The following is a 16,368-nucleotide window of genomic DNA, read 5'->3' on the forward strand; positions in this document are numbered from 1 at the left end:
ATTTAGATCTATTCCCATCACATAAAAGGTTGCAGTGATGAGCATTGAGCAGATGACAGCCTGTTGATCGCGTGAACGAAGATCTTATCATTGCAACGCAGTTTCTGCGAGAAACGATGTGAAGTTGAGCGTTTAGTCACTGGCTTGATTTACTGATGCATAAACAGTGTTGAACGATTTAGAGAGAAAGATTATCTGTCTGAACTTGAACAATTACGCATCAGAAATTCACATAACCCACTGGTTCTCCAGAGGCTCGGATGAAGGAACTAAAAAAATACTTTTGTGTTCATTTGTACATCCAAACACTGAGCAACTGCCATGCTTCGTTCGCTCGTTTGCAAGCCACGATGTCTCTCGAGGAAAAAACAATATCGCGCTGGATCTAGATAACACTGTAAATTATCGTTAATAAAATCACTACTTACCGCTTGCGGGAATATAACCTTAGTTGAAATTGCCCCCTTCGTCAGTATGATACGCTGAGAGAAGCCTGGCTGCTTGATATTGTTCCAGGTTAGAAAAACAGTCCGTGTTGAAATGGGCAGAGCAACTAACAACTTCTAATTAAACTGTAGCGGTATCCGATTATAGATAGATAGATAGATAGATAGATAGATAGATAGATAGATAGATAGATAGATAGATAGATAGATAGATAGATAGATAGATAGATAGATAGATAGATAGATAGATAGATAGATAGATAGATAGATCTGCCATTTTCCCTATGATCCTCCTCCTGCTTGTTTCTTCACCTGCAGAACTTCTGATGATTCGGCTGCGCAGTTTCGCCTGGCATTGAACATAGGCTGGAATATGCAAATTTATGGAGGCGTAAATATTAATGATCCCGACTGTTGCGTCACAGTCGGTGTTATGTGGAGATTCGCCTATTTTTCAGGGGTGTTTTTCAAAAACGAGATTTAAATAAGAAAGAGAAAACTATGGTGTTTGAGACTCACTGTATGTCATGTCCATGTACTGAACTCTTGTTATTTAACTATGCCAAGATAAATTCAATTTCACATTCTAGGGCACCTTTAAAGAATCAACTTTTCAGGACAAAAAAAGTATTTGAGATGTAAAGACAGTGGTTTAAATGGATGAGTACTGGTGGGACTACTCTGATTAAGGCAGACGAGCCTCTGGTGTTCCTGTGGGTAGAGTATGATCCAAGTAAACAGTGTTTTATGGACAGGTATCCTTCCACATATCATGCATCATTAACAAGGTTTACCATCTTTACATGGCCATGACAGGAATTGACATATTGGATAAACAAAGTAAACAATTTTATCACACTAGTCTCATATTAACACGTATAATGTTTGTGTTTTGTGTCGATGCTTTGGAAAATTGTACACATAGCTTCCCTATAAAGTGTGTAATTTCTGAGCTACTGGTGTTAGCAAACAGAATTGCAATAATGACCATTGGTCTTTTCAGTCTAAAGTTCATTGTGCACATAATGTTCAGTGACTACTATTAGTATGCCATTCAAGGCTTAATCTCCCCCAAACGTGTAAACATTGAGCCTCCCAGGCACCATCTAAAAACTGAGAGCGGTCAGCTCAGATCCATCAGTCTGTCAGCTCATCCTATAGCATGAGTTAGGCCAGGGGTTCCCAAACTTTTCCATGACAAGGCCCCCCAAATACCACTAGGTTCTGGCCAAGGCCCCCCTTTTGCAGGATGTGCTATTGAACCCATCGACAATACTACGGCAAATGTAGAGATAAATAAATAAAACATCTAGGTGAACATCAGATTATGTGATGGTGTTTGATACCAGCCAATCAGAAAGATTATAGAGATGCACCGATTACAATTTTCTAGGCCGATTCCGATTTGTCATTGAGTTTGACCTGCCGATACAGATTTTAGCCGATTCCGATTTCATTTTTTCTAACCATTTTACAGCACACACAAATATTTATTTTCTATATATGGGTCATTGAAGAATAAGGTTTTTAAAAGTGTAAAAAAATAGAATGGAGATATAACTATATTTGAAACCATTTTTTTTTTGTTTACCTAGGTGTTAACAATAAGATTTTGTGGTTTGTACAATCAATTAACACTGTTTTTTGTCATTTTTTTACAAGATGGAAAAAATGTCACCAAAAGAGTCATTCGGTTTAACCACTGATTTGAAAGTTAAAAGCTGATTTGACATTGATGTTGAGATAGTATATAGTGTGTACCACAGAAGAAATATTAAAACAAATTATCACTGATCTGATAAATGTAATCATTTATTGGACTACTCTAAACACTCCAACATATTCAAGTAAAACATTGCACAGGGAAAGGAGAAAAGGGGAAATGTAAAAATCTGCTTTATATTTGTATTATTGTAGTTCCTTTAGTTATTAAAAACAATATTATTCCATTGAAATATTTACTATATCAGTTTTACCGAATGATCTTTTGACACTTCAAAATCTTTAAAATACCTTTATATGTAGTAAAATATAATTAAAACCTTTTGGATTCAGTAAAAGAGATCAAGTTGTACTACCTTACACACTTTGGATGTTATATATTTGTTTTTTTATTATTATTAAGGCCTTTGGACAAAAAAAATGACCCGTCACGTCATTGACCCATATATATTTTTTATAAAACACCACTTTTACCCAAACTGATTAATAAAAACAAGTTTAAATGGGTACATTTTATAGAAATATTTTTTAGTCTGACATAGCCTACTCCAGTTCTTGTTAAAACACACTATACATGCAAATTATGTGCATTTTAGGTACTTCTTGTGTGAAATCATATTTATTTTGACCATCAAAAGTGTGCTTTCACTTTGAGCGTGAACAGCGCAGCAAAAATAGACTCAGCGCTGAAACCCTCAGCTTCACTGCTGCTCACACGCTGCTCCTGCTCGCGGTGTGAATGCACTCATTGAACATGCACTGCTCACGTGCCGCTCGCGCTTGTGGTCTGAAACGGACATAATTCACAAGGTTTCCTACATGTGCGTTCCGTGTGATGCTGATGTTGCGCGGTGTTAATCATGCGGCGCCTGAGTGCATTTGACCGGCATAAAATCGGCATATGTCAGACTGAAAATCACATGAAAATCGGCCAATTCCGGTCACCAGCCAATCAATCAGTTCATCTCTAAAAGATTAGCATTAAGTATAATGTTCAGATAGGCAATGCAACAAATTATTATAAATAATTATTTCATAGCAATACTCATATTAACAAATATTCTTATGTTTTTTAACTTCTTTTTTTCCGCTATTTTTTTTTCCCAACTTGCTGCGGCCCCCACTTTGAAAACCCCGGAGTTAGGCTACTGTAGAAGGCGGAGCCAGAGGGTGTTTAGGTGGTGTTTAGTCGTGGCTTATGTTTTATATGGGGAAAAAAGACAGAAGTGCAAGCCAAAATTCACTGCGAGATGCGAGATGCTCACATTAGCTCTAGTGTTAGTCTACTCCGTTGTTTACAATGACACATAGCAACACAGCTAAAGGTATTCATAATATGTTGGACCTTTTATTGAAAGTAGCCTACTTTTACTTGTTGAGACATGCCTTCACAAGCACCCGTAAAGGCGGTATTAGTGATGTCTGAGTTTTGGAGGCACGACGTACGAAAGGGGCGTTTGCAAGATTGTTCGAAAATATGCCAGGTTCCACTAGTGTTCCAGAAACGACATACTTCTTTAATAGTAAACAGGATTGTGATGAGTAATATTCCAACATTTTTGGAGTCACTGTGAATAACAAACAAAAGGTTATGTGATGCACTCACCTGAATATCTCTGTATGAAAGGAGGAGGTTGATGACCACATCGGCTGAAAGACACTCCACATTATCGAGCCGCTGCTGGATCCGGTGGAGTTCTGCCGCTAGTTCTGCTCCGGTGTAAAGCTCACGTGCTTTACGAATCTCATTTAGAACGGTCTCACGGAAGTACTGACTAAACAAACACACAAAAGACAAAAAAAAGAAAAGTTACTGAACTATGTAGAATGCAAATTCACATTCACAGAAGGGTTAACAATTTAAACTAAGGACAAAAAAAACAACAAGAATACTATTTCAATGCCAAAGTTTATTAGTTAGTGTGAACAGCGAGCCGCTGGTACAGTATATGCTGTAACTACACCATCTGGGCCCATGAAGCACTGTGTTGGATCAACACTGTAGTCGTGTCAATTGATCACTGCAGCTGTGCGAAGACCCTTCCTGTCTCAAATGCTCCACCATTATCCCCATCCCAAAGAAACCCCAAATCACAGGGCTAAATGACTGCAGACCTGTTGCTTTAAGGTCATTTGAGAGACGGGTGTTGGCCCACCTGAAGGGCATTACTGAACCCTGACCCCTATATTAATGTAATATATATATACACCCTATATTATTCACTTTTATTTTATTTTATTTATTATCTGTGTCTTGTCGCTGTCATTCTTTCTGTGCACTGGAAGGTTCTGTCACCAAGACAAATTCCTTGTATGTGTATGTATACTTGGCAATAAAGCTCATTCTGATTCTGCATGGTATATGCTTTTTATACCCTTTTTAAGACCTTTCCAAGACAATGTAAGACCTGCACATCACTTCCATCAACTTCTATGCAAACACAAAATCACCCTGCTCAACAAGATATACAAATAAACATGGACATTTCTGGTTTAAATAAACTATTGCAGGGTAAATGTATATAGAGGGATCTAGGAGACCATAGAAAATATCATTTTAGCGTCACCATTTACTTCAATGGAGAAAGAAAAAAAATCCACTATTGCCTTTCTATTACTTTCGAGTAGATTAAAAAAATATAGAGAGACGGATCATGGCAGTCAGAGAGAAAGATGTTAAATGAAATGGTATTGTAATATAACACAATGTATAGTTATCTTGTGCGGTTTATTGCACTTTTAATAACTTATCAAGCATGTTTTGTCTTTTATTTCCTCACTCACCCATGTTTAATCACTCAAACACATCAGTAACTTTAAGCAGTCCTGGAGCAACGCATTGACACGGCTTTAAGACTTCAGAAAGCAACTTCTAACTTTTAAATCTTCCCTGCGGTGAAAGTTTGGTTGCATTTTAAGACCTCTAAGACATTTAATGCTAATTAAGGCCTTATTTTTACATTAACAACTTGAAGACATTTTAAAACTTAAGGATCCGTGGACACCTTGTTCTGATTCTGACAATGTAAGTCTTTACTGTCGTTTTTAGTCATGCAAGTACAGCTCTTTGAATCTCTTTGAATGGGGAAACATCAAATTCTCCAAATCTGTTCACCTGGCTTACGATTAAATTTCATATTTCAATGAAATCTGACAACAACTGTCTCATACATTTGGTTTAAGATATTGACTTAAGATATCGTCTTTGTATATCTTAAGTCTTTGATGTATATCCAACATTAACCCAATTTTAATACTCACTTAAAGTGATATATACAATATAGCAAATCTCAATCATTGTTGATACAGCCAAAATGCACGCTATCATATTGCTAAACTCTAATCTGCTCGGTATGGAGTATAAGACATTATACATATTATAAACATTAACACAATATATTTCTGTGCAGTGGCTTTGAAACAATGAGAAAAGCACTATACAAATAAAACTGACATGACTTAATCACCCATTACTGACATTTACAGTATAAAATCCCCCAAAGCACGATCATGGTCCACTCAGCTATACAGAGAACAGCATTACTGGTTTAAATGAGCACCAGTTAACTGTGAGCCTGGAAGGAGGGAGTGAGTTCTCACCAGGTGTCGGTTTTGCAGCCGGTGAGCAGTTGAGTGAGTCTGTCCAGCAGGGGCATACAGATGGGCCCAAGCAGGGCCTCGAAGCTGGGCTGCATCAGCTCACTCAGACCCTTCATCAGACTGCTCTCACAGCAATACACCTTATTCTGAGGCGTCACCATGTATGGAATGAACGTGTAATTAGCGGCACATGTCTGGAAAAAGAACAAATAGGAAGAAAACTGAAGCAGTGGAATACTGTTAATATCTACTGAACACGAACACTGAAGAATAAATCAGTAGTAAGCAGGTACGTCAGGCCCCAAAAACCACAGGTCTTATCTGGCTTGTGGACAGCAGGGGGAAAAACTGCTAAATGCACATAATAAAATGCAACTAATTGTATAATAGAAAAAATAAATAGGCTTACTACAGAATTAGTTCACACAAAAATGACAATTCGGTCTACCCTCATAGTGGAGCGGCTAAGTGCTTATGTTTGGCAGAATCGTTCAGTTTATGATACAAGCGTGAAAATTGGCATGAGCAGTCTCCATGGGTCACTTGACAAGAAAATTGTCCGAGCCACTTGAAATTTCAAGATGGTGGCCATTTTTCAAGATGGCCGACACCTTAGTGGAGCAGTTAAGTGATATAGTGGTTTATTTGGTGATACAAACATGAAAATTGGCATGAGCAGTCTCTGTGGGTCACTTGACAATAAGCCACCTACAGCTACTTGAAATTTCAAGATGGCGGCCATTTTTCAAGATGGCCACCACCTTAGTGGAGCAATTAGGCTTAAGAAATCATTTAGTTGGTGATACAAGCATGAAAATTGCCATGAGCCTAACTGCTCCACTAAGGTGTCGGCCATCTTGAAAAATGGCCGCCATCTTGAAATTTCAAGTAGCTGTGGGTGGCTTATTGTCTAGTGACCATCAGAGACTGCTCATGCCAATTTTCATGCTTGTATCACCAAATAAACCACTATATCACTTAACTGCTCCACTAAGGTGTCGGCCATCTTGAAAAATGAAAAATCTTGAAATTTCAAGTGGCTCGGACAATTTTCTTGTCAAGTGACCCATGGAGACTGCTCATGCCAATTTTCACGCTTGTATCATAAACTGAACGATTATATCACTGAACGTTCCACTATCATGTCCACCCTATGTGATTTTCTTTCTTCCATGGATCACAACATTGAATAATGTACAGGCAGGGTTTCCGCAAGTCTTATGAAGGTCAATTGTTGACTCAAAGTTTTAAAGTTAAAGTAAAGAAAATTTAAAAAATAAATTTAGGAGAACACAACACAATGTTCTCTAAATGTAAATGTCCACAATGAGTTATATCAGCAAGAATTCAGAGTTTAAAAAATACAAATTCCAAAAGATATGTTACTTTTTGATTAATTTTACAAAAAAATTAGCTTGAATCGCTCTGCTCTCAATCACCAGAATATATATATATCTGTTACTGTACCTTCTGATCACACTGCACAAAAGGGATGTTCTTCATCAGCATATGTGTCTTGTTTTCCAGTGTAACTGTATAAAGATTCTTAAATCAAGATACATTTACTGGAGATACAAAATGACAAAACATGAAATCTTGTTTTCTGTGAATTTATGATAAAAACAAGAAGAAATATTTGCCAATGGACTTTGGATTTTGTTCAATTGTTCAATACTTCCATTTTACATTTGCATCTCAAGTAAATGTATCTTGATTTAAAGACGCTTAGATATTTGTATTGGAATACAGGACAGAAATACTGAGGAAGATTTTCATTTTTTGCAATGCATGCAACCCTTAATGCCAAGACATTACGAATTTAAGACTTTCTATTCTGATTCAAGACCTTTTAAGGCCTTATTTTTGTGTTAAGATCCGCAGAAACCCTGTACAGCTTTCACCTTTCAACTTCACCTTTAGTGACCTATGACAAAAAGTCATGGTTCGAAATAACTCAGCAATAGTCTTTCACTTCTGCAAGCTAAACTGGACAGCATTGGAGCCCAAATTAATTGAACTCCAGATCACCATTTCACACCCAAGTTTAGAAAACCACTTTAAGATCACAAATGTACTAAATAAATAAATTTGAATAAAATAATAAATTAAGTAAAATTCATTAATAAATTGATTTAAATAAAAAAAAACATTTGATTAATAAAATATAACGTAAGTATTCGCTATAACAACCATCTCACTCTACATTATCCCGCTTATTACATGGTTACCTACCGAATAAATCAATAATTTGACACAAAATATTGATTTAAAAAGGAGTTTATTGATTTAAACCCGATTGTATTGCTTCCGCTAAAGAAAATAGTCCGTTCCGTCTCTATGGTTAGAATCCTGCGTCCATAGCAACGCTCTGTTTTTCATGGCAACGGTGTGTTATACTTATCAAGAAATAACAGACCGCATTCTACATTAGAATTCAACCAAGCCATGTAATAAAAATAAATAACATTTGTAAAATATTAATATATTTTTATTTTATTTATTTAAATAATACATATAACAGCACTAGAAAAAAAAACCTCAATGTAACATAATCAAAACATTTCTAATACTAATTTTTCCACAGTATCAACTGGGTCTTTATACTTGTAAATATATAACTGCCTTTTAAATGTAAGGGTCGGGTCCCTCGCATGAGGATGATCATATTTCAGGGTCTGTGGCATCTAAAAGATTTAAAACTCCTGACCTACAACATGAAATGACCAAAACTAAAAATGGTAAATGTTTTTCTTTTTTCATGTTTTCAGGATTGAAATCAAATCGATTAGCCAACATGAGTCTACAACAGTACAAATGCAAATAAGCATGAGTCAGAGAATCAGAACACTTACCATATTCTTCTGACATATCACCTCCTGTATGAGAAAAACATCAGACATGAATTAATTCAGGTTGTATACAAGGCTAGTTCTCTTTTTGACTCAGTTCTATCACAAACAACCCAAAGAATGCACTGTGTCTGAATATGTTTGATTATTATTGTGCTCAACTAGACCTTTCATTTCCAGTGTCAATGAATCAAACGTGATGACTCTGATTCAACACCTTATTCTTTACACATTATGTCATTGTACTGTTAAAGGCAATTTTTTGTTTTGTTATTTTATGTTTATTTTGATCATATAGTATAATTCAGTTTACATATAGTGCTCAATGCAATCACAAATACAAATACAAACATGTACAATTACCCAATGTGTTTTAAATATAAATTGTACTCTAGATTTGTTCAATTGTTTCAAAGTATAACCTTTCTTCCCCCTTTAAAAAAAAAAAAAGTTAAATAAAACAAAATAAGGTTAAAAAAAAAAGATAAATATGTACATCCAGGGAGAGAACATGTGTCCTAAATTCCATCCTTAACAATCTCAAATGTATTATAATCCCAAATTACTTATAAGAATTATTATTACACACACGCAAACATACATTATTTACATACACATTATATATTGATCTTCATCTATTTATGTATAGCAGCTAAATCTGACCTACTTTCTGATGCATATTCAACCCATTTCCTCCATTTAACAAAAAAGTGATCTTTTGGTCACATCTATCTAGTTATCTAATGTCGGTCTCTTTTGTTTTAACCATTTGCGTGTGATTGGTTAAAGGCATTTTTAATGTAAACATTTTCTCCTTTACCTATTTAATATGCAGAGACAATTCAAAGTAAGCCAATGCTTGGTTGACGTGCATTGTAGCATATTACTGTCTGAAATGTTGATCAGCGCATATTGTGTAGTGCTTCCTGAAATAAGTATAGTCTAAACTATGAAGTATGCATTAAGCAATGCACTCAAGTTCCAGCTCGAACATCTGTGTCCACCGAGCGCCATCCTCCACTGAATTCTGCCTAGTAATAAAGAGCTCATCTAAATATATCTCACATTATGCAATTTAGTCCCCACTCATCTGGCATCATTCCACTTAGTAATGTTAATGTACAATAATAATCGAGGTATCTGACCTTGCTGGGAGGATCTTCATGACAATAATGCCTGCCTACAATTCACTGTGGCAATCAAACCTACATTGTGATTATTGTTGGATGCATAAGTATTGTGCTGCAAATAATGGGAGTTGTATTAATAATTTGTGTCCATCCAATAAATGTGCGAGCACCCTTTTTCTCACAAGATTATGAGCATTTCTCCTACTAGCTGTGGGATTACAAATTTAAGATCTGCTCATCCTACATCCTTACATAACATCACATGAAAAACTAAGGGGAAGTACATTGTATTTAGCATTTAAGGTGAAGATGATAACATCAGATGAATGATTCTGTTAAGCAAAGATTTTAGCAAGAGGTTCCTGTCAGTCCCGTTCTTTTTATTGTAAATCAAATGAGTCCAGAATACTGAGACTCACCTTTTGTCTTTAATGGCTCTGGGAGCCTCTGTCCCAGTCTCTGAATAGTTATGCTGATTGGATTAAGACTGGAGACACTCTAGAGTCTGGGGCGAGGTCCTCTAGCTGGATACTTCATTTGCATGCTTTGTTTAAGGTCGTCACCCAGGTGCTTTGACTCCATTTCTAAGCACTGCCCCCTAAAATCTATTTAAACTACAGTGCATCATTGTCTTAGTTGGACTTGATGACTGCAGCGACCAACAGCTGGTGTCCTCAAATGAAGGATCCGGCTGATTGAGTTTCCAACTAGCCCAATTCATCTTTGAATTATAATGTGTTTCAATAATACATAGTTTCAAATACAATAAATGTATTTGCAGCACACATGATGCAGTTTCTCACTGTTATTTGCCAATTAAAACAAGCTCATTAATCAACATGCTATCAACCAATCAGATTTTAGGGTTCAGTTTACAGGTTGTTTTCAATTGCATCACCCAACACTGAAGTCACATGTTTAAAACTCTTCTCACATTCAGCGAAACAGAGGTCTATGCGGACCAAACTGTGAATCATTTTTCATCGCTTTCACACAAAATGCATTCAATGACTACATTTCCCAAAATCCATGAACACTTTTGTCATACTGTTCACACCATCTGCAAAACACTATATATTTTCAGCACACTTTTTTTATTCTAACACACTGCTTCCAAAACTACATTCAAACCAGAATGATGGCCAACTCTGTGGATTTCTGCAGGAATTATATTTAATATATATAATCAGAGCAGAATATTTACAATTAAATTAAATAATAATTATTCCAAACACAATTTGCAATTTCAGCTGAAAGCCATCCCAGCTGTCCTAATTTTAGTAGTATTTTTTCAGTCTTTTGATAAATCGTGACGGTTTTGTTTGTAAAACATGGATTCAGGAAGACACACTAGGGTGACCACCATCAAACAAGCCAAATGTGGGACGATTATAAGTTTGTGTGGGACAATTATGTGGGACATGTTGCCAACACTAAAAACATAACCTGCAACTGTTATATAATGTCTATCTAACTTAATAAAAACATTTGTATTCTGCCTTTCAGCTGATAAAAGTAATTTGTTCTTTAGTCCCGTCCAGAAAACACCATTACATCACAATGTAACATAACATGTCTTTAATCTACATGTCATTTAAATTCAACATCACTGAGCCCAAAGGCTTCATGCAGATCACTATTTTTTGAAACAGTACTGACCAAGTCCAACTAAAATCCAACAAAATAAACAATGAACAAATAAAATATAAAACAACATGAAATTAGATCATTATAATATGTTAAGAATATATTAAACCAAAAACTCATATTTTTAGAAAGGATGTGAATTAAAACAGCCACAACAGGCAACAAGTTGATTATCCATTTGTTTTCTGACAGGGAACACATGGAACGAATCACCGCTCCACATTTTGATTGACAGCCGTCACAGCCTACTAGTGACCGTGTTTACTCCTTTCCTTTCAACCATTGGATAGGATTTAAAAAACGGCTGTTGTATTTGTACTTCTGACGAAGCGCTGTTACATATAGGTGAAAACTACGCCGCAAAAAGAATAAATAAAATGCTTTCTTAAAAAGGCAAAAGAACGCATGCACATTTTCTTAATATGATAATTAAAAAAAACAATAGACTGATGCGGGACAAGGGGTGAAAATGCTGTTTCGAACAACCCAAAGCAGGACGGGTGGTCACCCTAGAAGACACATGGGGTAAGAAGAGTAGCAGAGAGAGGGAGGACTGAAACCCTCACAGTACTGTAAATCCATCCATACATTCCATACATTTTCCAACACGTTTGTCCTGTAGGATTGTTGGGAGGCTGGAGTCTTTCCCAGTGTTTTGGGTCTTGGCAGGAAAACACCCTGGACAGATGGCCAGTCCATCACAGGGATGACACACACATTCATATTCACACTTTGCCCTACAGCCAGACTTACAGTCTCCACTTCACCTGTCCTGCATGTCTTTGGATTGTGGGAGAAACCCAGAGGAAACCAACGTCAACACAGAGAGAACATACAAACTTCATACAGAAGGGCCTCCAATACTCCAATACTGCACATACGCCATTACACTAGACCAATTACTATACAGTGCTATGCATAAGTTTAGACACCCATACTAAAGTTGACTAAAAAGAGGAATAAAAAATCATCTTTTGGAAACTGAACTTAATGCCTTAATTTAAAAAATTAGGAAAAATCCAACCTTTAAGGACATCAATTTTCTTTGTGAATGAATAATGTATCGTAAATAAATAAATGTTCTTCCTTAAAATACAGGGTGCATAAGTTTGGACACTCCTATGTTAAATTCCCATAGAGGCAGGCAGATTTTTATTTTTAAGTATTTAAAAAAAAAAAATGTTTAGGATACTATGCATCCTGATAAAGTTCCCTTGGCCTTTGGAATTAAAATAACCCCACATCATCACATAGCCTTCATCATACCTAGAGATTGGCATGGTTTTATTTCAGTTAGCCTAATAGCTAGTTTGATTTGCATTGAGAGATGATCTTATGGAAAGTACCCCATGCCAATCTCTAGGTATGGTGAAGGCTATGTGATGATGTGGGGCTATTTTAATTCCAGAGGCCAAGGGAACTTTATCAGGATGCATAGTATCCTAAAAAAAAAATAAAAAAAAATACTTAAAAATAAAAATCTGCCTGCCTCTATGGGAATTTAACATAGGGGTGTCCAAACTTATGCACCCTGTATTTTAAGGAAGAACATTTATTTATTTACGATACATTATTCATTCACAAAGAAAATTGGTGTCCTTAAAGGTTGGATTTTTCCTAATTTTTTAAATTAAGGCATTAAGTTCAATTTCCAAAAGATGATTTTTTTATTCCTCTTTTTAGTCAACTTTAGCATGGGTGTCTAAACTTATGCATAGCACTGTATGTAAAGATATGGAATAAAAAAAAAATGGCTGCATTTCTCATTCATTCTTTCTGATGTAATACGGCCAATAAAATAAAAATAACTTATTCTTATCCTATAATGAAATACTGATTTATGTGAAATATCATTCAAACTTTAAAGATGAAAGTTCTTCATGTATGTAATGCTCCCTGTTGTTAGTGTTTTTAGGTCAGTGTGTTTTGAATGACATGTATGTTTTCTGAATATGAATTGTTGCCAGTGTTATGGTGGAACGAGCTTATTTTGAGACATATATGAAGTGTTTTGTTGGTCTGAGAGAGTTTTGAGTTGAGATTAACGGTTTGGACAAGAGTCATCTTGGTAATACAGATTGTATGGAGAGTTTTAAAAAAGTGTTGACCAATGCTTGTTAGCAATTGAAAAGAACTAAGACTAGAAGTTGTTTCAAGCAACATCCTTATCAAGCTATTATTCCCCCTTCAAATATGCACTCGATCAGGTTGTTTTGGCTCTTATTCAGTCCAATTCGTTGCACAATGCACAAAGTTTGTCTATAATAGCTGCCACTTCACATCAAAGCTTTTTGCTTGTCTACTGTTTTGTCACTAGCAATGTTTCCATACACCTATTTTAATGCAAATTTTTGGATATCGCATAAAAAAAAAATAAAAAAAACACTGGATGGAAACACCATAATGCGCATAAATTCTAAAAACGTGCATAAAAACGTAAGCATTCAATTGAGTCGGATAAACTTTTTATCCAATAAGAAAACATGCGCATTATCTATTTGGTTGTTATGAAATGCCTGAGCAAAATCAGGAAGTGACGATTTTGTTCTCTTCGGCTTACTGGAAGGAAACGGTGCTTTATTCGCAAATGTTTTATGCGATTTCTGGATCAATATCAACGATTTTCGTGTGTTGTTGGTGGTTCTTGCTGTTGTATGCTATATGTGGAATAAATCAGCTTTTAAAAGGCTTATCAGTGGACTCACATCATTTCTCCTCCAGGGCCGTCGCCAGAACAAACCAAATGGGGGGGCATTTTATTTTCATAGGGGGGCACACTTTTTTAATGATCTGAGACAAACAACAACCCATATTAGGCTATAGCTAAAATAGACCACAATAGTCTTGTTTTGTTCAATTATTCAAATAAAATACTTCACCGTATGATCTCAACGTCTCTGGTCTTTGCAAGGTTTGGGCGCTGTTTTGGGATGTTTTAACAGTCATTTATGAGTATAATTATATTTCAAGTTACGTTCTGTGTAATAATGCGTTGAATAATGAATTTTCTGAATCATTTCTGAAGATGATGTGTTATGCATTTCTAGTGTTACCGTTGAAGAGATTACTGTTCCTGTGAGCTAAGTTCTGCTGAAACAATTTGGCTAGAAAGTGAAAATGATCTCAGTCGCAGACATATAATATCGAACGTTTAATGTAAGTGTACTACTTTTAGGGGGGCACAATAAGTCATTTGGGGGGGCACTGCCCCCCAATAGCGGCGGGCCTGTTCTCCTCACCGACATTTCACAAAAGTGCTTTTCATTTCTTAAGGGAAAGGTTGTGTTAGGGATAGGACTAGAATATTTGTTATTTTGGAATGTTGTTGCTGATCCAGGAAAATGTCTTACTTGGCAAAATCCTGGTCACCTAATGCAGTAATACACAACCAGTCAAAGGTTTGGCTTAATAATCTTAACAACAACCGTTTGATCTAAAGGCATATGTTAAATGTTTACATTTAGTTTTGCAGACAAATATAAATTGTGCCAACATATTACTAACATAACAATACAAAAAATACAAAAATGTTGTTTAAAAATCGTAGAAAGAAAATTCTTTCAATACTTCTCATGCCAGAATATAGCTTTGCCAAGAGTGAGCAGAGCTGAAATCTTTGTCTGGAATCTAGAAAAACACTGAACTTTAAACAGTTGACATGTTTGGTGATCACTACATACTTCTCATACTTCTGTGTGTTATCTCATTTAGTCAAAACAAAGACTACTCATTCTTTATGTCTCTAAACTTCAAACTAGTAGAATATGAAAAGTACAACATGAACTGCACATTTGACTCTTGACCTTGGTGACACTGAGATAAAAAAAGACTTTCTGACCTGAAGAGACTGCAGTGAGTCTGAGTTGAGATCACAGTAAAGGATGATGTTGTTGACCATGCTGAAACTCTCTCTCACACCCAAGTGATAGAAGAGAGAGGGCTGTCGAAACGCATCCGTCATTTCAACCACTGCAATATCTGTGAACAGAGATAGACAGGGTTCATGTTTTAGACACAGACAGACAGACAGATAGACAGATAGATAGACGATCGATAGATAGATAGATAGACGATCGATAGATAGATAGATAGATAGATAGATAGACAGATAGACAGATAGACAGACAGACAGATAGACAGATAGACAGATAGACAGACAGACAGACAGATATAGTTTACTGAGTGTTTGTGTGTGGTTAATGTTCGATCGGGCCTGTCCCCACAGTTCAGTGTTCAGAGCCATACACACTGCATTTAAATATCAGCAGGAAGTCGGTTCCTCTGTTTGCATGCATCTGTGCCAGAGCTGCTGTTTCAGTTAACCCAAAGGAAACAGACATGACAGTGAAAGCAAGAAAGCAACATACATTCCTGAGGAGAAAGACATGTGTAAGAGTGTATGAACATCCCGAGATTTGTGTCTGTGTGTCGTCTTATTCAAATGAACCTCAACAGTGAAAAATGTTTGATAAAACTGTTGCTATAAAGTTATATATCAAAATTCTATATGCAAATCCATTTATAAATCAAAACAGAGGATGTGAAGATAATTCAGGCCAGTCTACCAGATAAGTATAATTATGTTTAAAAGGCCCTGGATCGATATTGCAAAAGCTTGTGAAGAGTTTAGCCAGGTTGATGGAATCAGATCTTTGAGATATGTTCACAGTTCTGCGTGAGACACTTATTAGCGAGTGTCTAGTTAGAGTAACCACATATCCACAAGCAGAACTGCACATTGCCTCTGAAATACATAAGTGTGCACTATTTGTAAAATATGACAAGCAAAAGTTCAGTTTTCCAGAGTTGTACCACTGGAAGCAGTGGTCGACCAATACAGGTTTTTCAGTGGCAATGCAAATATCGATATCTAGCAGATTGGCCTGTGGCAGATATAATGCCAATATATAGATATTACTCAATTACTTAATATATAGATACAACTTAATGCACACAATTTTAACTTCACAAAAA

At 36.0% G+C, this 16,368-nt stretch overlaps 1 protein-coding gene across 2 annotated transcripts in view; it reads right to left on the bottom strand.

Moving 5' to 3' along the window:
• map3k5 (mitogen-activated protein kinase kinase kinase 5) overlaps nucleotides 1-16,368 on the bottom strand; it is a 62,930-nt gene that overhangs the window by 33,587 nt on the left and 12,975 nt on the right. For both annotated transcript variants that reach the window (XM_079887489.1, XM_079887490.1), the window contains exons 2-5: nucleotides 15,233-15,372; nucleotides 8,621-8,644; nucleotides 5,769-5,962; nucleotides 3,775-3,943 (exon numbers count right to left, since the gene is read on the bottom strand). In XM_079887489.1, the coding sequence (XP_079743615.1) occupies nucleotides 3,775-3,943; nucleotides 5,769-5,962; nucleotides 8,621-8,644; nucleotides 15,233-15,372 (527 nt within the window). The remainder of the gene's footprint in view (nucleotides 1-3,774; nucleotides 3,944-5,768; nucleotides 5,963-8,620; nucleotides 8,645-15,232; nucleotides 15,373-16,368) is intronic.

Source organism: Squalius cephalus, assembly GCF_949319135.1.
Source record: "Squalius cephalus genome assembly, chromosome: 12".
NCBI lineage: Eukaryota > Metazoa > Chordata > Actinopteri > Cypriniformes > Leuciscidae > Squalius > Squalius cephalus.